The sequence below is a fragment of the Buteo buteo genome, chromosome 13, assembly GCF_964188355.1.
Source record: "Buteo buteo chromosome 13, bButBut1.hap1.1, whole genome shotgun sequence".
Lineage (NCBI taxonomy): Eukaryota > Metazoa > Chordata > Aves > Accipitriformes > Accipitridae > Buteo > Buteo buteo.
Window position 1 is genome coordinate 31,299,629 of NC_134183.1, and position 23,015 is coordinate 31,322,643.

General features: G+C 36.7%; 1 protein-coding gene across 1 annotated transcript in view; it reads right to left on the reverse strand.

The window, feature by feature from the left end:
- Window positions 1-23,015, reverse strand: part of ADAM10 (ADAM metallopeptidase domain 10) — a 57,604-nt gene that overhangs the window by 17,067 nt on the left and 17,522 nt on the right. The window contains exons 3-5 of the mRNA XM_075045377.1: window positions 11,295-11,413; window positions 9,159-9,317; window positions 1,203-1,306 (exon numbers count right to left, since the gene is read on the reverse strand). Of these exons, the coding sequence (XP_074901478.1) occupies window positions 1,203-1,306; window positions 9,159-9,317; window positions 11,295-11,413 (382 nt within the window). The remainder of the gene's footprint in view (window positions 1-1,202; window positions 1,307-9,158; window positions 9,318-11,294; window positions 11,414-23,015) is intronic.

Sequence of the window (23,015 nt, forward strand, 5' to 3'; positions counted from 1 at the left end):
CTTTACATTATAAAAGGCAGTCAAGGTGAAATAGATTTTTTCATTCACGTGATCTTTAGAATTTTTCTTTTTCATAATCCTTTTCTAAGATGAACAGTTTGTAGGTCAGAAAAAACCAGCCCTGTGGGACTTAAATGCACCCTCCTTAACACAGGTTATTTCACATTGTAATTACCTTACTCAGCTACCTCAGCAAACAGAAATACTCAGGCACTTCAGCATGGAACAAATGGTACACTAAACATGAAGTCAAAATAACGTTCATTAGTCAGAGCAGTATCTGCTAACACATTTGCCTTATATGCATTCACTGGTTGATGGCCCATTGTCTCCATGAAGTTTTGCTAGTAAATATTTGGGAAAGCATGTTATTGTTACCAAGGCTGAATTGTGTAATACTGTTGATAATTTCTGGAGTCACCATGTAAATAAACCTTAAGTTGCTGATGCTATTTAACAAGCCATATTGCGTAGTTTTGTTGGCATATACTTAACTGACACCACAAAATGATGCAAAAACTTCAAACAGCTCAGAACATAGCTAACACCAAGAGAAACTCAATAATTTACTAATGGAAAGTGTTGAAAAAAAATCCAGTTTCATGAGAAGTGGTGCAAACCTGCAGGCAAAAACACCTGCAGGACTCTAAACAGATACACAAGTCCCTTCCAATAGACGACTTACCTCCTATTACAGGTAATCTGTAGCATGCTGTAACCCCTTCAATCTTTCAATATTGCTAGTAAGACCCTCCCACTCATATCACTTCATTTACCACTGAAGGCACTCAGATACTACAAGTGTGTTACAGTAACATAGCTTGAAAATCTAAACACTATTACTCTTTAAGGACCAATATATTACTTAGAGATCAAGGGATCTTGAAACTCTTCCTTCTCAACTGCAATTAAGTATATTCCACATCTCAAGCTTGATTTCTGCATCCATCTAAAATTCCAATTGTTGAAAAATTTGAGATCATGTGGGATTCATTAAGACTGAGCTAGCACATCTATGCTGTAGGAGCAATGAGAAAAAGAATTTAGAAAAATTGTGTTAATAAGAAACCTCTAGCAATAATTTAAGTACCTCACAATGTTGAGGGATGATGACTGACCAAAAGTAAAAGAGACAACACACAAGGAATCGGAAGTTATTACACTAATTTCTAATCAAAATAATCCATGAGCCTGTGTGGTACCTCTGTTGTTGGTTCTTCTATACCAGTCATCTGGTACTTCTGCATTCTTTCAAATACTGAGTGATCTGCACAACCTCCTTGTGGTCCATATTTATGTGGATATTCTAAAAAGAGGAAGGCCAGGTTGAATTTTCAAATTCCAAGTACAAGTGCAAAATATGGTTGTATCACTGCAACCTACTCAGTTTGTGCCCAATATTGCTCATGGGGTTTGAGGGAAGCATTCTAAGATTCAAGATTTAGGCAGATGTCTTTTTCATTAACATTTGTAAGATACATTCTTAGTTTTACAAACAGAACAAAACTGACAACTGCTTCTTAACATTGTTTTCTAATAGACAGCAAAAGAAAACACGATGAGCAACATCTAAAATAAGAACAAGAGCTATTACTTACACATCTGTACTGATTAGCTTGAACTAACACAGCCTTAAAAAAAAGAATGAACTCACAATGGAAAATTATTAGAGACCAAGTATACTAAAAACTGCTTGGATAAGAGACAGGGTTTTTTTATTCTACTTGATAAACTAAAACTAAGAAACCTTGCTAACGTTCTTAGAGGACTGTATTACTTTATTAATCTTCCATGGAATTTTTGAAAGATTTTATATTATGCAACTTAACTACCAATACATAAAGAACCAAAACTCTAATAAACCTTGGTTTCAAACTCAACTCTACAATTCTAGAATTATGAGTTTGTTAACAACTTTATTGACAAGATGAAATGCGTTATTTTCATTCTGGAAAGTAAACAACACAATTAAGGATAAGATATCAGTGTGTGTATATGTCTATGTGAGTGTGTAGGCTTAAAACTTACAGAATTACAGATTACAAAATATACAGATATATTTAAAAATTACAAAGTAAAACAAGACTGAAAAGAAACATTTTCATCATCTCCTCACTATAGCTGACTGAATTTTAAAAACAAAAAACTGTAGTACTATCCAGGTACACATCAGTTAAACATGCTGGAGATCCAAACTAGCTCAGTGAGAATATCATACAATTGGCTGCTTACCAAAGGTAATTCTTTCAATACTTGTCAATGCAGATCTCATTACACATGTGAATGTACTTCAGACACATATGGTTAGGTTTTGACTGTTAGTACCAATTGGAGATTTGTAAGCAACCTGTACTTGCAGAAGCTTCCTCTGGAGATGAGAAGTACTGAAGGGAAGAGGTCTTGCCCCTTCAGTTTCTCTGCAGATAAGATGCCATTATAAACTGCTGCCCCAGTAAGAGATAATGGAGTACAGATTATGGGAACCACGTATGTAAATACTCAAGGAACCAGTTTCTGTAGGGCAAACCATAGTTTTACTATGATCTCAACAGGGTATAGGTTTTGTCAGAAATGTGTAAACTTTACCAAAGTTTGTTGTTTTTAGGGAGTTGTTGGTGGGTTGGTTTTTTATTTTTGTTTGTTTGGTGGGGGTTTTTTTGGTTTTTGTTTGTTGTTGGTTTTTTTTTTTAAGAAAGCATGAAGATCCAGAATCACAAAGTAAATGGAACAGAGACATAGAAGTAGATTTATACAGGCTAAGACCTGGCACCAAGGATCTGATGTCCACATTATATGCATTTCAGGGGATTTTACCCCAGGACTAGCTCTAGTCTGGTTCTGTAGAGTCAAAGACTCTTAGCAGTTGGAGCACAGTAGATGCACTCTGGTACAGTTTCATATGACAGTTGCCTTTAATTACCTTTGATTCTCACACCTGTTTCCTGCAGTCATACTGTAGGATACAACTATTTCAATATACAAGCCCAACTTGCTTCAGATTTTCTCCCTATATCATTAAGTTCTAAACTTTCTATTTCAATTATTAAAAGCTGGGGGCAAATTAAGTAGGGAACAGGAATATTGAAAAAACAACAACAAAAATTTCCTTGGCATACAGCTAAAGTTGAGTTCTGAAAAAACCAAACCATTTAATATGAGTTTATGCTCCAAAATACCCAAAGACAGATTCAGTGGACCCACCAATAAGCTTAAAAGGACTATCAAGAAATAAATGCAGTCTTTATGACACATCTTTACAAGTATTTAAAGAGGCCATGTTTAACACTGTCTTTTTTAAAACTAGTTAATGACAAATGCTGCTAATTTAAACATAGTTAACATCACTTTTTTCAAATTGGGTCCTTTTCCTGGTACAGAGTATTTTACTGCAACTGTAAACCTTGCTTAGTGGGAAAGAACCAGATTTAATAAACACGCTTCTTGGCAAAGAAAGTTTCAGCCTAAGAGTAATTGAAAGATTACTGTTGGGGTGTAAACAGTTACTCATTATCTCACTAGCAAATTAATTGTATCTACTGTAAAGGTATCCAGGTACAGTATTTTATTTCAAAACTCATTTCCAGTCTGAATGTTAGAGACACTGCTCCAACATACAACAAAATCACTTTTTCTTTGGTCAACTTTATGCCTACTGTTTTGACTACTGTTTACCAGTGGGATTATTAGCAAAATCTTGATATTGTATGGGAGGTAATTTGCTTGGATTCTAATAAGGTTGATTGTTTAAATTAAAAAGAAAAAAAACCACTGAACTTTTGAGAAGTAACTACAATGAATGTGCAGTACTTAGGTTTTTGAAAAAATCCTAGACTTCCAAAGAACTGGTATTTTCACTATTTTACAGAAATGTTCCTGAATTACTGTTATTAGAACCTTGTAAGTTTATTTAATGATTTTCTGCACATTAGTTTCCCACATTTAAATTTCAAACACCACACAAATACCATTCTTGAACTGCTGTCCCATCACTTTCCTCCCAGTAGTCCGAGCACAGTGCCAGAAGAATGGAGAGAAAAAAAGGGGGAAAAAAGCTCTTACTGTAAGCCACCTCACCCAATTTGATCAGCAATGTAGTGGAACACTGGCTTTGCTACAACCAGTATGAAACAAAAAGCATTGCTCACTCACTGTTGAGGTCATCTGTACTTTTTGCGATCCTGTTTACTATTACTGTGATCCTTCCCTTCTCCATCTCTACCACCTTTTTTTTCTCCCACCATAGTATTAAAAAAAAAAAATCTACTGTATTTAAGCTAACTAAAGTTCTCATTACCCACTACCTGATTTCACACCACCGACCACTTATCTCTACGACAAAAGCACATTACACAAGGGGGACAGTAATGGACAATACTGCCTCACCATCAGCACACTTCATCTACATAAAACCACTGTAACTTTAAAGCAACTTCTGCATGTGGTAACTGCAGGAATCCACAGAAATTAACTGGAAACATGACTGCACAGCATATTTTGCACCAGCAAAAAATGTCATTTTCTGCTATTATCACACTTGGTGGCATTACAACAATTGAGACTTCCCATTTCCACATCCCCTGCAGCAGTTCCATTTCTGAAGCTAAGCAGGAACTACGTGGTTTCAGGTGACTTGGACAGTTTTGACCCACATCACAGAAGTCTGGTCCATGCTCTTGTGATGCCTTTAAATGTTTTGAGAAGTACAGCCTTCTGCCACCTCTTTGGGATCAAGAGCTTCTTAGCCTATTGCTACCACAACCCTGTGATTTGATCAAGGGAAAACACATGCCTTTACTACAAATGATTGCTTACAGTGAATGCAGAGTTGAGGAAAAACTAGAAGCCTACTTCCCATCAGATCTATAAAAGAAGAGTTTAATTACAGGATCAATTCTCTAGCTAGAGAAAATCCTCAGGCAAAACAAATACTTTATTTTTCTTTTCCCGTATTGTCCAGTTTCCTATTTTCCACTTTCAATTTTTGTACATCCTGACAGAATGTTAAAAATAGCAAACAATAATACTGTAATATAATAATAAATCTACCCCCCCCAATCTTGTCATTTCATACTTTCTGACAACGATATCTTTTTCTAACTAGATGGCAGATCATTATTAAAGATATATGCAACTACAGATGCTCAAAATAAGAATTTTTATCTTTTTAAAAAACTGCACTACCTACCACAAAGATTTCTGATCACATGAGTTTTTTTTCTTCCACTTGTCAGTAAATAGTACGATCTTTTAAGCATTTAGGTTAACTATTTAATGGATAGTGGATTTAGTCATCTGGGGCAAGGATGTGACATCAAACTTCCATTAAAAATTATGAAAATGCAGTTCTTCAACAGCCGTAGAGATTTGCCCAATACCAACAAAAGCAATAGTGTCAGAACAAATGTCAAATGTAAGCAGATAAAAAAAATCCTTATTAGATTTCATTCTAAGCAGTCTGTCACACTGTGCTCCCATGACAACTGCCAAGTAGACCTTCATTATTAAATCGACAACCACAATATGAAAAAAAAAAAAAGAATCAGAGTTCTCACTAATAATACATAGTTTGCAATATCAGTTCTTTCAGCAGATAGGGCTTTGCAAAATTTCAAAATACTTTACTTTCTCAGTTGTATAGTTCTTCGAAGACCATAAAGACAATTAAATGACCACATTTGTTCTCCTGAAGGTCTGAACAGGATTTTCCTGTCTGCTGTTGATCTGAGCAAATACCGATTTTGTATTTTACAGTGTGAACTCAGGGATACATTTGAGGCATATATGATTTAAATAAAGTAAATATAGTTTGTTCCTTAAAGTTTCCAAAATATTTTAATGAAAACAGCAATTTGCATCTTTCTAGCACTAAGTTATAAAACAGTTTGATCAAGAATGGTTTAGAAACTAAAATAATTCAACTTGTGTTTCGAGTCATGAATAGAAGGCTGCCTTCCACTGGTCACCACATCCACTGTAACAGACAAAAGCTGCCTTATAAATTTGACAATATAATCCCCATTTACAAAAAAACCTTTTGTTTAACTACTGAATAAGAACTCATTGAGATGCTAATCATATGTTGCATTGTGATTTCTGAAAGGCACCGAAAAGCATATTGTTTCAAAAGTCTGAAACATGGGTGACCAAAAACCATCCCAAATTAAGGCAAAGTTGACTTCTCCCAGTCTCTCCCAAGTTAGAAATGTGAGTATTTTTTGTTGCTTTTGTCCTGTGTAAGATACTAGTGGTTTGACTCTATTTCACAGGAATTAGCTTTAGATTAGAACAATAACAACAGATTTGCATGCTTGTTTTTATTTTTAAAGTTACTGTAAAGCTTAGCTTTTTTTAGTTGTTGTTCGGTTTTTTTGGGAGCTGCAGTTCAATGCAAAAACAGCTCTCATGAAAGGCAAAAAAATTTTAGCCTCAAAAGCACTATTCAAAAAGTGACAGAAGCAGTTGTATACTTCAGATATTTCAGACCACAGGAATCCTAAAGGCATCTAGGATACCAATGAAAAAAGTTAAACTATACAATCAGAATGCGTGCACATCAGACTCTGCATTGACAGCAACCAACAGGAGTGGCACATTTTCAAATAGTGCTGCTCAGACTTAGCTCCAGGGTGAGCTATTTTCAACCATGCTGAGCAAGCAGCAATGTTCACTCACTTGGTGATTTGGAAGCCATATTGTACTGTTGCTTTAATGTGGCACTCTCGAATAGATTTAGACAATCCCCTCTGATAATCTGATTTTGTTCCTAACTGATGGTTTTGATGCACTAGATTGAAGAGGAAAAACAGTGTAAACCAACATACCATCACCTGAATAATTAAAAAAAATACATATCCTGCTCCCATTCACTTTAATAAGACATTAATATGAACCAATTTCATCATTAGCTTTTTCCAGCTCTCAAGTGATCCATTTACTCCTCCAACAGAGATAATTTCTACAAAACAGCAATACTAACTTTCATAAAATCATTTTAGCTGCTTCTTTAAGGTGCAGCTTTATTTCTGTCATTAGTTGATAACAGCGAAGAGAGTATTTTTAGTCACCCACTATTTACAGCATAAGGAACTGGGACACAAAACAATCTTCTTGCTTGTCTCACCCTGTGGAAACTGGGCAAATCACTTTATTGCGTTATGTCCTTTTACTACACACACACACACACACGCTTTCTACAACAGGGTTAATAAAACCTTTTGTAAAGCAGACAGACCTATTTACAGAAAGTGCTATGTGAGTGGTAGTCCAGTATTCCCACTATCAAGCAGTGTATTGAACTGTTTGGCGAGACCTATAAAACATACCAAAGAATTTAGAAGTATGTGCAAATTATTCACAGAAATGTTATAAAAGACATACTTTATGGTTTCACACCACGCTTTTGTGATTTTTTTACTACTTTTCTCCACTGCTTTTCTGTTACAGCAGCAAACTGTAATACTCCAAGAGAAGCTAGCAAGGCAAACTGCCTTCTCAGACTTCCACCTGCAATGCTCTGTAGAGCTGAAAATTAAATGCATGCTGCAACTTCTCTTTGAGAATCAAAAGCAGTATATGGAATGCTATCCTATAAAGTTACTTTATTCTCAAATATGTGTCTTGTAAGCACCAGGAAGATACATATTTAGTCAGTCTGAAAGCAAGTGTAGCTCACAATGTACATAAAATTCACTAACTGCATTCATTGAGAAGCTCTTTAAAATTATGCAACTTCTATTTGATTTGGGGTTAGTAATCATATTTACAAAATGGGGTAACAGGAAGGACAAACAGCTCACAGCCATTTTAACATACGCAGACAGCACACATACTGCCACTGAATGTAAAAACATAGCTGTATTCCAGGAGTTTTATTCAATTAGAAAAAAAACCCCTAAATTTGCTGAGTTTTTAGCAGAGAAAGATCATTCCTCTTCACTGCATGCATGCAAAAGAAGTAACCAGAGAGAGTATTATACAATAACCCTGTTTTTCACTGGCTTACAGCACAGAGAAAATGATAAAGGCAAATCACGACCAGAGATTTTCCTCATCTATTTTCCTATTTTTGACATTTCTTTTCACAATATAGTCTCATTATGACACACTTGGAAAATGATTTATACACACATCATCATGAGAATGGTTCAGGTAATTTCTAGTGATCTAACCCAAGACTTGTCATTCAATTCCAAATGAGATTTTGAACTCAAGTCTTCTAGGATTTGCACAATGTCCTGATGGGGCAAGTTTTTAAATGAAGTTATAGTTTAAATTGATTTTTAAGCAAGATTGAAGTCCTACATAAAGTTAGCTTGCAACACACAACTTGCTAGCTTCAATAACCAAAAGATAATCTTAAAGTGACCCTCTGCCAACATCTACTTGGAAGGATTGAAACTTGGAATCACAACTTTATTGCAGCATTTTTTGGTTCAGCATAAAGTTACCTAAGCATCAAATAAAACTGATTTTTATTACAGCTGAAGACTGATTGTACATAAAAAGGCAGGTAGAGTGCAAGAGAACTCTGATGCATCAGTTCTGAAGATGTAAAAGTATTCCATGGCACTTTCTCATCCTTCTAGGCATTTACAACTAAAGCTAGACTTCTGGGGCTATACTCTTCAAATTCAAGTAGTATTCTCTGTATACTTCTATCAGTTACTGTGTAAAATGGGACATACTGGGTGCCACCACATCTTCTAAAGAGTTCTCTGAAGGCATCTGTGACCCATGCATGCAGAAGCAGCTTTCATTTCCCACAAGTACCACCTTCACTAGATGTAGGCAAACGCTTAGTGACTTGAACTTTAATTATCCTTTATCTTCCAGATCACAAGGAAGAACAATGAGTATAGAACATTTTAAGAAAGCATTTTTCAAAAGAAACTTGTATCCATTGAATAGAAAATAGACAGCTTATACACTTAAACGTGACTGCTAAGGATTTCTTAAAATGGCAGAGTAAGGAAGACTCACTTTGCTTTGCCGTAAATCTCTTTCACACCATAACTGTATATGAATCATTTCAGGACAGCATGATTCACAGTGTCATACACAAGCAGAAGTCTCATTTGATGCTTACAAATGGCTTACTGTTTTTGACATTTAATAAAAAAAAATTTATTTCATCTGTAGCACAAAATGGAAGTACTCACTGATATCATCTTCATGATAAATGACAGAGTGGAACGGTAGAGTTTTGTCCTTAATATATCTCTCTGCTGGCTCAATATAAAAGGTCCCACTGTGAGTTTGGATGAATCCTTCAAATTTTCCATCAATAACAGACCCATGGGTAAGACTTCCTTGCTCACCTGTTAAGGGAAAAAGCGCATTAGCTTTCTAAAAGCTTTTAATTCTGTGCAAGCTTCAAGCATACACACTACCCAAGGCGTTAAGCACACAGTGCTAAAGCATGATAGTTGCATAATTATCCTGATTGTGCACCAGTTCCCAAACTGCTAAAAACCTATATGAATTATACAGTAATAAGATCCTGGATAACAGCAGTAAGAAATTCTTGCAGAAAGTTTGTGTCTGAATTTTTAAGACTAAGATTATTCAACAGTATGACATACAGTTATCCCAAAATCATAGTTATTAAGTTCAATAGCTTCCTAATCAGGTGCATGACATGTTTAAAAAGCATATAATGAAGAATTCAACTCCATATTTTAAAGCTGTCACAAATACAGCATGTAATCCTATATCCAAGTCCTGTACTTACACATCTGTTCATACAATTATAAAAAAAAATTTTTTAAAAAATTCAGAGTGTATACTGAGCTTTGAAAGCTTTCAAAGAAAGATCTCCCTATAGTCAAGACATCAATTTTTCTCTTCAAGCATAAGCCTCTTAAAACTGTAGCTAGGTTTAAATGCAGGATGGAGTGAATTTGTATTTGAAGCAGTCACAATCTGGAAAAGTACAACTATCAATGTTTAATCATTGACAGCTACAACATGCAGCATCCCCAACAAACCTTTTCTATAAAAAGGATGAAGGATTATTAAAAGAACATTTATATACTCCTCCATTGCGGAGGGTTCAGAATCACACTATTGAATCATCAGAACTGTACTCATTCTTATAATTAACCACCACTAATTTCTAATTAACAGTTATCAAGAATTTTATAAAGCTCATCCACAGTACTGAAATTTGGAAAAATATATCTTGAAGATATGCGATACAACTCTTGATTGTACACTAAAAAGTAGAAATAGGCTTTGTATAACACATTTCAAGACATTCATAAGTGATCCCAGATTTACTTCAGACTATATTCTATTAGAATGTGCATTAATAACCTGAACTTATAGGCCATGTACCTTTGGAAATTTCAGAATACTTGGAAGGAAGACTTTTGATCTGAATGGAAATCAAGAACCACAGCAAAACAGTATATTTACTCAACTCTAACTTTGTTCATGATCTTCATGACAAGTACAAAGTTGGGTGAATGAGAAAGATAATAAAGAGGATTAAAAGAAGATATAGAGTAAGCCTAGTGTGTAGGTTCATGTCGATCCTCTCATCTCATCCCTCAGCAACAAGGAAAGAACCAAAAGCTTTTCTGAAATAATTTCACAAAATAAGGAAAAAAAACCAACCAAAGACACCACACACCTTAAAAGCCCTCTGACCTAAGTCAACTGGTAAATCGGTCTACCTAGATGCATATAATGTGCTAAGCATGTATACTTTTTGCAGTTTAAAACAGTCACTTCAAGACTGTAGGACATTACTAACCGATCTTCAGGAAGCAGTTACGATTCCTTTCAGAACCAAACAGACTGTATAGAGAGGTACAGAGTGAGTCTTAATCCATCTCTCCTTTTCATTAATTCCTTAATTCTCCTTCCTTTTTAATCAGTTTTAACTTTTATATTTACTGAAATCCAGTATATTACCCTTAATGATGGTAGCTTTATAGTCCTTAAAGTCCTTTAAACTAAGAACAGTACCTGATTTTTTTTTTAATGCAGACAGCTTTTTCCGTTTCTTTTTTTTAAAAATGCATCAGACTTCTATGAAGATTATGTTCATAAACAGAGTTGAACTTCAAGTTCTATGGATATGAAAATTATTAGGTAAAATAGTCATTTGTTAAGTGTGACTGTTATATGAGAATAAAAGCAGGTGGAGTTTAAATGCATTTAGATGCATTATTAAAGTTTGATAATGAAGATAACCTAATCATACAGATATGCATTTTCTGCATGTACTATTAAAAAAAATCCTGTTTAAAATGACTGCACTTCAATCCATTTTAAAGTGTTGTACTTACCATAAATGTGTCCAGTGTAAATATGGGAGGTATCATAATCAATTACTTGGTTTGATATTTCTACTTTAAAGTCATCACTAAAGAGAGATGTGTCTCTCTTCATTCGAAGGTTGAAGTGTCTAAAGTGAATAAAACAAGACGGTAAATTGGCTTTGAGCTTCAGTTACAAGAGCACTAAGCAAAGTACTTCTAACCAACATTTTTATGCAAACAGTTTCCAGACCCTGCAAAATTTATCTATAGAAGACATTTATACTGTACAAGAATTAGACCATAGCTTAGAAGGATTTTCTTAAGCAAGATTATTTAGATGCTTTTGATACAAGTGGCTAAGTTTACAATATTTAAGCTAGAAAACAGAGTTAGAGTTAAATGCATAAATCTAAAATGCTTTGACTATACACTTGTTCCCATTCCTCCAGAAGACACAGATGTAGCTTAATGGAAAAAGCAACTATTTTACTTCACAGCACTGTGAAGCAGAAGAGATAAGAACAACTATCAGCTTATTTTAATTTCATTGCCAACATTTAAGTTATGTAAATGAAATGTAGGTGAGCTAATTATTTTTTGAGTTTCAGTTGAAACAGTAAGATGGACAACATCATTTAATAAATAATAAACTGGTACAACTATGTAAACAACTCCACTCATTGAATGATCTTGTTCAAATTACAACACTACATTCTTTGATGCAAATCCTCCTGCTAACTTTTACATGAAACATACTACATTTTCTTTGTACGAAAACAGAAGTTTGGTTCAGTGAAGTAACTGAAGTGTTTTAAAATGCCTGACATTATATGAATTTATACCCGTGAAAACCATTAGCTTGCTTCAGAGTTTCATTTGGTATTCTCTTAAATTTTGTCTAAACACATTGTGCAAATACAGATCACTGACGTCGTTGAAACTTGTCATTCCAATTTTACTCTTGATTTTCTTCCTATATTTTTCTCTTTCTGCACAATCACGAAATTGAAGGAAGATTATACTTATGCCACCAATTTGTTACAAAAAAGTAACCAGTAAGTTGGCTACATCTGTTTCAGAGTCTTCATCTAAAAAAACATGACCAGTCTCCCAGTATACACAGTATACTAATGATAGAGCTGACTTTGCATAATGAAAGCTAGTATCCGTTAGTGCAAACAGCAAAATAACCAAAACATTTAAGTGCCACAGTGTAAAGTCAATTAAATCTAATTAATTTTTAGTACAGCTGAAGCATATACAAAATATATCTTCAGTCTTCACTTGCACATTAAATAATATCACACTACGGTTATATGTATTTTGAAACTGTACATTAAGATGCAAAATTATCAAAGAAAAAAGCCATGCCTACACTTAAAACATGGTAAGGGCTCTAGTGACTCATGTTGACTATTCTGTAATGCAAACAGTATTTCACAAGCAAACTACCTTTCTTTATTATTGTTGCCACAGTGTTAATAAAGCTTCAAAGTGAGTATTCTCCTCTGGTGATGCATTAAAGGTATCTACTACAAGGAGATGAAAATTCTGAGATGTGGCTGGTAGACGGGGAATGTCAAACTTCAGCAATTCCCTGTGACTTCTGGGCTTTGTGCTAATGTGGTAGGTTGACTGTGGCCAGACACCAGGTGCCCACCAAAGCCGCTCTATCACTCCTCCACCCTCAACTGGACAGAGGAGAGGAAATATAACAAAGAGCTCATGGGCTGAGATAAGGACAGGAGAGATCACTCAACCAATTACCATCACGGGCAAAACAGACTCAACTTGGGGAAAATTAACTTGATTTATTGCCAATCAAAGCAGAGTAGGGTAATGAGAAATAAAACCAAATCTTAAAACACCTTCCCCGCACCCCTCCATTCTTCCTGGGCACAGCTTCACTCCCAAACTCTCTACACCTACCCACCCCAGCAGCACAGGGGGACGGGGAATGGGGGTTACGATCACTTCATCACACGTCTCCACCACTCCTTCCTCCTCAGGGGCAGAACTCCTCACACCCTTCCCCTGCTGCAGCGTGGGGTCCCTCCCACAGGAGACAGTCCTCCACGAACTTCTCCAACATGAGTCCTTCCCACGGGCCGCAGTCCTTCACAGACTGCTCCAGCGTGGATCACTTCCACGGCGTGCAGTCCTTCAGGAGCACACTGCTCCAGCGTGGGTCCCCCGCGGGGTCACAAGTCCTGCCAGAAAACCTGCTCCGTGGGCTCCTCTCTCCATGGGTCCACAGGTCCTGCCAGGAGCCTGCTCCAGCACGGGCTTCCCACGGGGTCACAGCCTCCGTTGGGCATCCACCTGCTCTGGCATGGGATCCTCCCCAGGCTGCAGGTGGAGATCTGCTCCACCGTGGACCTCCCTGGGCTGCAGGGGGACAGCCTGCTTCACTATGGTCTTCACCACGGGCTGCAGGGGAATCTCTGCTCCAGCACCTGGAGCATCTCCTCCCCCTCCTTCTGCACTGACCTTGGTGTCTGCAGGTTTGTTTCTCTTACATGTTCTCACTCTTACATGTTCTCACTCCTCTCTCTGGCTGCAGTTTCTGCGCCTGCCACAACTTTTTTTCCCTTCTTAAATCTGTCCTCCCAGAGGCACTACCACTGTCACTGATGGGCTCAGCCTTGGCCAGTGGCGGGTCTGTCTTGGAGCCGACTGGCCTTGGCTCCATGGGACACAGGGGAAGCTTCCAGCAGCTTCTCACAGAAGCCACCCTTGTAACCCCCCCCGCTACAAAAACCTTGCCACACAAACCCAATACAGCCAAGCCAACCAGTGCTCATATTATAGTTTCAGTATGGATCTATTTCATGAGGGCAGATTCTTCTGCTAAAAAGGGTGAAACAGTTCACTACAGATGTGCTTGAGTATTTGAGTCACTGAAGAACACAAACCAGCTAGCAGTTAGTAGCTATCCACACCCAGAGAGAAAGGCATGTTTTACAATAGATAGCTAGTATTTATAATAACATGGAGAGACAAAAAATAGGATTTCTTCTTCTTTAAGTTAGTCTCTTTACTAGCTCTGTAAAACTGCCTTTTGGCAACACAGAGGTTCATGAGGATGAGGAGATAACATGAACAAGCAACTTGGAAAAACATCATAGAACAGAATGCTACAAGATGACACAATGCATTTCTCTAGGGGAAAAAAGTACTTTAAGCCACCTTGTGTGGCTCTTCTGGGCAGAAGTTAGAAATGAACAGGCAGAAGAAAATTAAGACACTGATAAGAATTTGAAGAACTTCTTTCAAGTACTTCAAGAAGTTCTACTCACTTTGATTGTAATACACTGATCAAGGTGTTACGAGATTTGAACTCCATTTTAGTTTTGAGTTTTCTCTGTGACTGAGTTCTCTAGAGTTACTGAGGATGGATCAGACTCTTTTCATGTACATCTGAACTCAAGTTAAATGACAAGAGATCCTGGATACTTTAGAATAGCTCTCCTCCCTTCTCTAATATTTGATAGAAGACTTCTTACCATAACAAGTCTGTAATTCTGTCTCTGTGATGAACTGAAGTATCTACTAATCCCACCAAGGGCACCTATTACAGCTAAAATTACTTTTTCCTGGTGGAAAAAAGTAGGTTTTCTGAAAAAGCACCTCAATCTATATAGCACTTTTCTATCAGAAGTGCAAGAAAGTTACTCTGAAATTAGATTTTTCTGGTTGTATTCATGTAAGTTTCAAATAAAATTGAGGAGCAATTATCTGTAACACTCAACTGCATCAGCAATTTCTTTATCGTTTTGAAGTACACTATGTTAGATGATGCAGGGCTTGTGATATACTCATATATGTCGGGGTGGGGGGAAAGGACTTTACCTCAGAATGAAAGGAATTTGTCAAGTTTAGCCTAAAATAACACCAAGTAGATAGATGAACTAGCCCTAGGCCTCAACTGTGAAGCCATCCAAGGTATCCCTTCCTCACTTGCCAAGTCATCTACGTTCTCATCCTTACAAATTAGCATGACATTCAGCATCGCACTTCTGGTCTACCATTGTTGACTATCACCTAATCATGCTTTAGGGTCAGTTTTGAGTTTTGCCTAGATGGTCTGCACTCCAGGAATATGCTTTTGGAGGGGCAAGGGGAAACTCAGTATAGTCTATCAAAGCTGGGAATGGTTTTTCCTTTAGGGCAGGATGCCTTTTCATCAGTATTAGCCTATCTGTCACTTCAAAGTGGACTGTTAGAAGTTGTATGTGCCAAACAAAAACTTTCACTAGTTTTAAAATTAAGAAGCCTCTATTTATTCTCCTTTCATTTTCCCCCTCTTCCTACTTTCTGCATTGGTACATAACTAACACTACAAATTCTAATCCATGCTGTTATTATCTATTTATTAATAAAATTAACTCTATTTGCAGGATTAGAGAACTATTACAAACAGAAAATAATGTAGCTGTATTTGACAATAACAATTCTCTGACCATTTGATTTCTTAATTTAGTTAAACTATTAGATAACCTGATAGTCTCACAGCTATTTTTAAACAGGTCTTTTCTTGGTCATTCAAACATGCTTGATGGGAACAGGATTATCCGTCTGGACTGTTCACCCTTTTAATAATGAAAAATGAAGTGACAAATCTTCCTTTAGTTCTTCCCCAGCAAAAAAGAGAGGTGGAAAGAGAGGCAACTTGGGGGTTAGGGTGGGGGTAAACAAGCATCTATTTGTCTCTAATTCCAATTAGACTCCAATTCCAAGAATTAACAACTTTAACAAATCACCAAATTTTAAACAATGGTAATCATAAAACCCCATGTATTACATGAAACCTGCAGTAGAGAAAGTAAATTCCTTTTTTATGGCTATGCAGAGACATCTTAATGTACTACTTACAAGTGTCGATTAAATTAACTGCACTGAAAAGATGCCCGTTCATAGGTGGCATTTGTAATGACTGATTCAAACAAATGGATAGTTGGCAGGGACCCCCCCCAAAAATCCAGTTCAACACCCTAATTTCTCAGTAAGAAACTTCCAAAGACCCTACAAAATCCATTTCAGTATATCACCCAATATAGAAGTTCTCCTAACGTTTACTCTAAATTTCTTCAAAGCTAGTATGTCTTCCCCTTTCTTGAAAGGAATATAAGCTAGTCACTTCTATGATGTGGAAGAGAATGCATCTCAGTCTTCTTTCTTGGCTTAAATCCAGTAACTTCATGAATTCTTCCAGGGACAGGAGATTCCCGAGAAGTTCAGCAAATTTGTCTGTATCAGTCCTGAATATGGTTTCTAAAACTAGCCACAATGGAAGAAATAAGAAGCTTCAAATAAGCCTTTTAGTAATTACCACTTCTACAGCATGCATCGAGTCCTCTGTGCCAGCACCTATATCAATGTAAAGTAAGCTATTACCTAGCCTAGCTACATACCAGGCAGAAGACTATTTCCAGAAAAATAATACTACTTTTATTTACACACTTAATACCTTGCGTAAGACACTTCCCAGCAGTAGTGGTCACTAGAACAGAATTAAATCAATTAAGACCAAGTTTTGACCTTGCTTATTTGTTACTGCTTCTGTCTTACACGTATCTGAAAACTGATATGGTAACAGGCCACTACTTGGTTACTATATGGTTGCTCGTTTAGTTGAAGACAGAGTTTTTGGTAAAAGTGTTTATATTGTTACATAATCTGCTTTAATAATAAACTACATCTTATTCATTAATGGCAGTACCCTAAAGACTATCAAGAGGTAGGTTTTTACTTCACTTTAGCTTACCTCAGGGAGACTATGTCAGATTTGCAAGTACGTAACATAGCAACTCAGTGATAATTAAAGAAAAAAAATAGTTGAGAGCACCACGCTTAGCTAAAACCCTGTAGTTTCCCATGGGCTTGAGTTATGTCAATCCTACGCTCTAATCACAGAGCAAGTACTTAAAAAAAAAAAAGAAGTTGCATATATACTAACAGCACTTGGTAAAATGAACGTAAAGGTGTACATGTAAGAGTTAATGCCTAATCTATTATTCCATTTCTTTCTAGTATGTGTAACCTTCTAAGATCAGTGATTTTGCCATGATTGAATGTCCGATATATTGGGACACCGATAGGAAGCCTGCAGGCTTTTCCAAAACTGGCAGAAAGAGCTACTATCAGTGGCATGCAAAAGGGCATTTGGTGCTTTCCCTTTCCTACCTTTCCTCAGCCAAACTGCTGTAACCAATGGCAGGCTGAGCAGGCAGAATCACTCAGTGACCAGAGAAAACTGTAAAAAAAAAATTAAAAAAGGGAAAAAGGAGATGGGGGAGTTACTCCACAGCTGGAGGAAGTGGCTGGGAAAAGGAAACAGAAGGTGATGGGTTGGCAGCAGTATGGAACATGACTCCAGTACAGGGAGAGTCCATTTAGGTTCATACTCCTCTTAGTAGGAACCAGAGCCTCCTCACAAGTCAGGATCTAGAAGATACCACTTGTCCTGGTTTCAGCTGGGATGGAGTTAACTGTCTTCCTAGTAGTTGGTACAGTGCTATGTTTTGAGTTCAGTATGAGAAGAATGTTGATAACACTGATGTTTTCAGTTGTTGCTCAGTAGCGTTTAGACTATAGTCAAGGATTTTTCAGCTTCTCATGCCCAGCCAGGGCACAAGAAGTTGGCACAGGACACAACCAGGGCACCTGACCCAAACTGGCCAACGGTGTATTCCATACCATGGGATGTCCCATCTAGTATAGGAACTGGGAAGTGGGGACTGGCTGGGTGTCGGTCGGCGGGTGGTGAGCGGTTGCCCTGCGCATCATTTGTACATTCCAATCCTTTTATTACTATTGTTGTCATTTTATCAGTGTTATCATTATCATTATTAGTTTCTTCTTTTCTGTTCTATTAAACCGTTCTTATCTCAATCCAGGAGTTTTACTTCTTTTTCCCGATTTTCTCCCCCATCCCACTGGATGGGGGGGAGTAAGTGAGCGGCTGCGTGGTGCTTAGTTGCTGGCTGGGGTTAAACCACGACACCACTCTGCTTGAGGTGCAAGTCTTTTATCCTTACTTTTTCCATTTAAGAAGGCAAAGACTCTCTTTTCTGAAAAATGGAAGGGGAGAATAATTTGAGCCCTTCTTTCTAACTGCTTCCACATGAGGCATCCCAAAATCTAAACTCAATTCCCACAGTCAGATTCACTCCAACCCTGAACTATATTAAATAGAAGACAGCTTAACAACTTAATGATGGGTTTAAACTACTCACAAGCTAAGTCTACAGAACCATCACAGTTACGGACATTATTATTTTTTACACTGTTTTCACTTTGTATTAAATCCACCATAACATATTTCTTCAATTCCCATGGTCCTGCTACTGACACTAAAGAAAACATCTTTGAAACAGCACATGATAGGATCTCCAGGTTTATCATTCTATTACCCACCTAGATGCAGATAGAGGCTACCATCCTCTGTTAAGTATTTATCTAAAAAACAACCTCTACAGCATTGCAATGCACAGCAATCCCAGCAAAAATACTTGCAGTTTATGTTTGTTTTCCATCGACACCTCTAGGGTGGCACTTGTGATTGTTCAGAGATTTCTTTCCTGACCTTCAGAAGTCAGACTTGCTAAACTTGTTATTCTAGAAGAACACAACTGAGGATGCAGCCTTCATCCTAAATAATTTGCCACTCTTGATATACATAGCTGCAAACACATAAACTAGCTCAAATAACAGAAATCATCCAAGTAGGATTGCAAGTAGCTACATGTTGGCTAATTTACACTTTAAGAAGGTCGGTAAAGTATCTCTCTGTCCTGAAGAGTATGGTGTACAGATTTTAAAAGCAGAATAGTCTTTACCCAGGGTTGATTTTTTTTTTCCTTTCAGTAAAGCTTCTATGGGAAGTTAAGTACCAATTCTGTCACTTGGTTTCCTGTTTATGCAAAATAACCATCCCATTTGTATTTACATAAAGTTAAATATTTATATGCAGCGCCACATTCTAACATAATTCAAAAACATGAGATCAAAACAAGAAAACAGGTAAAGATGTACTAGAATAAAATCACAAGGCATCAAAGTTACTACATGAATTCAAACTAACTAGTTTAGAAAGAAACCTTCTCAGTGAAACAAATAAAGACATACAAAGAAAAGAAATCTGCTAGCTGATAATGTAAGCACATACGAAGCACATAGCTTAAGTACTTTCATTTAAGCCTACTGCTTTTCATTTTAAGAACATGGATTTTTGAGAACATGGCTATGTCTACTAAAGTTTGTTGGCCAAGGAGTAAAGTTCTAAAGCATTAATACTAATTTTAGCAGTACAGCTGGGAAACCCTGTGCCTCAGCTGGGCAGTCTCACCAGTCCGATGCTACTGTACTAGGCATTTCCTAGACAAACCCAAGTGAAACACTAAATGCTTTTTTCCTGAGGGCTACGCATATTCCAGCTCACTGCATTTAAACCCATAAAATGCAGGACATTTAACCGACAGATTCAGCCTCTAAAATATTTTTTAGATTAATTAAATTTAAAAAACGAGTAAGAACTCAGGTACCTGCTTCCCAATTCTCTGCAAGATCAAATTGCTTTACCTACAAGCACCAACATAGGGTGGTTTGGGTTTTTTTCTGACAAAACAGGTGTAGAAAGCAAGACCTGATTCATGGGTCTCTTGCCTGGCAAGTTATTTGTTAAGGTATATAACTTAAAAGGTACAATAGACAGGGGATAATTGAAGAATGGTCACAAAGCACTGAATAAAGCTGAAAAGAATACACTAAGAACTAAAGAGTTTTGTTTTTTTTTCCTCTTTAAATTCAGGAGAGCCTAAAATGAGCTGTAGTAAGTGAACCTTGCAAAAAATTCGCTTAGTAAAATTCATGGAAATAATTCACTTAAGTCTCACAGAAGCCAACCAGTTAGTCCTATTTTATGACCACTAAAACAAGCTAGTTAAGTTAGTCTGTTTAGGAGGGTGCACATGGAACTGAAAAACAGACACAGCAAATTTTCAGAGTAGTTCAGTAATAGCAAATCTGCTTCAGATTCTGACAGACTCATAGAATGTAGAAGACAAAGCCATTTCATGAATTGAGTACTATGTTGTATGCGCAGTTACGAAGTACTTAAATATAAATTAAATGCCATAAAAAGAGTATCTAGTGTTTAATAAAAAACAGAAGGTGACAATATAAAGTCCTCTTTAATCCAAGAGTAACTAGCTCCGTTACTTCAGTCCATCTCAGACAGCATGGCAGCATGCTCAGAATGTCACCTTTGAAACTCAACATATCAAATATGATTTCTGTGCAGGTAGCCTCCTTCATTTGCATTACCTATTCAAATACAGTCAACAACTATCTATTTAAACACAAACATTTAACAGCTCTGAATAATGAAGGCAATACAAAGAATTACAGGTTACTATAGAACCAAAAATCAAAAAACCTCATACTTAAGAACTCTGAAATGTTGTGGTCCACTCTTGCCATTCATGACTGTACCAGAAAGCTCAATTTATGACTGATAGCTGTTGAAAATAATTCTGAAAAAGATACCTGCATAGCAAAGCAGTATTAAAGCCAATCAGCAAATACTGCTTCACAAATATGCCTTGCCAAATGGTGCAGTGAGCACCGATTGAGACCCAAAGCCACACGATTTCACAATATGCAAGCTCTCATTGTTATAAAAGTTCCTTTGCTCAATGCAAAACATTGTAAAAGGTAGTAGAATATTTAAGAACCCATCATTTATTGAACTTTATTCCAAACTGAGTGACAGTTAAAGCATTTTTACCTAGCAGCTGAATTGCATGGTCACTCTGCAATATATTATAGCTTTACACAGTGTTTTCTTAATAAAGACATTGTATAAAATTTGCTCATTAACTACAGGGAAAAAAAGGTTACATGCAGTAACATGCAGGAGTACCCTACTAGCAGCAACAGTGAGACTGATGCAGTTTTTTCCAGCTACTTATTGATCAAATGCTACTCTCAGCACTTTGACATAATCAGGCAAAACAATCTCAAGTGGAAGCTTGCCTTACAGCATCTTCCTGACTCCTGGCACCCAGAGTAACTTTTGAAAGCACTGATAGACACTTTAGCTGTCAAGTTATTTGAAGTAATAATGACAAAATCTTGGTGCCCACTGGACTTGCCACATTAGACGCATACTATTAGCCTTTTTATATAGAACCACGGAGACAAGAATTCTTTTCCCTCCTTCCCCCCATACAAACCCAAGAAGGATAGGATAATAACATTTTTCTAAACTCCCTCCAAAACCCACCTATTGTTGCAGTTCTGAAGTTACAGAGCAGAGCTGGACGCATGCTCTTTTGGATACATAGGGGTATGTCCTTGTAGTGACGCAGAACAGTAGGCAAGAACATTCTGGTGAGTAACAAGAGATGGAAAAATGTCTAATGGTCATGAAGGATCACTACAAATGACCAGTATCACTGAATTTTAATGCAATGGAAGCAAAGCTTGTGTTTCATCATTACTAGAAGGTATTCAGGTTTCTGTCATAATCCAAACCTCGACAAGCATTTATACAGACTGATCTGAAAATACAATATAACAGTATTGGAGCATTTTGGAGCACAGTAGAAGTAAGTACTTTTGAGTCCAGATGAACTGTATAAGGTGGTGGAGACTGAAAAATCGGTTATTCCAATTGCACCAACTGAAATAACATTCTAATATATACACATTTTTAACCCTATATTGAGCTAGTTTTTAAGATTTGAATATGCTGGGCTAAAAGAACATGGACTTAGCAGCCATGACTTGTAAGCCCAAATTAAAACATGAAGAAACATTTTTCTTGGTGAAGCCCATATTTTTAAACTATCACAGATTTTATAGAACAACCTACCAATATTCAACAAGAGAATGCTTTAATATTCACAAGTATAACCATATGAAAGGTCTCTTTATTTGTATGGCTTACAAAGAAGTGATGTTGCAACCATTTCTATAACAGTTTTCCTATTATAAGGATCATGCAAAGATCATATATTCCAACAAACATGTCTGAACTTAACTCACAGTATTTTTTTTTAATAAAATTTTAGGTAAAAATCTAAGGAACATTATAGCTAAATTGCGAAACATCTGAAAGAAGTTCTCAATGTATCTGTAACTTAGTAATAAGCAGGTGTTAACATGTGTTCCAAGTACCACTTGAAAATTCAACTGTTCACTCAGGCTGTGTAGGCAACTTTCCCAAGCAAGAGTCATCAACTAATCCAAGAGAAAGAGTGGAAGTGGGTGTGGACAGGTGATTAACAGGACAAATTAAGAAAAAATTAGAAAGCATAAGTTATTAGGAATGCACTAAGTAAAAAGTTGACTGGCAGTACAGTTAAACACTACACAGATGTAGATCCTCTACTCCTGAATGCATCAGGGTCTCGAGAATTAGGTAAAAAGGTATAGTCTAGAGAGTATCAGACAAGTTTTTCAAGCTCTATCCTCAAAACGAAATCACTATGAATGAAGTATCTAGGATACTTCTGGCATTCTACAGTTGATAGAAATTCAGTTCAGGATGTTCTATGATTAATATATTGCAAATGTTTATACTGAAAAAGTGAAGAAAACTTTCCAGCTTCTCTGCATGGGAAGGGTTGTGTTCAGTAAGTGAACAAGTGCAAGTACACATTTTGTGACTAAGTCAAAACTGGGTATAAAATACAATGTCAGTTTTGGTGATGTCCCAGCTTCATTTTCAAAACTACTGAC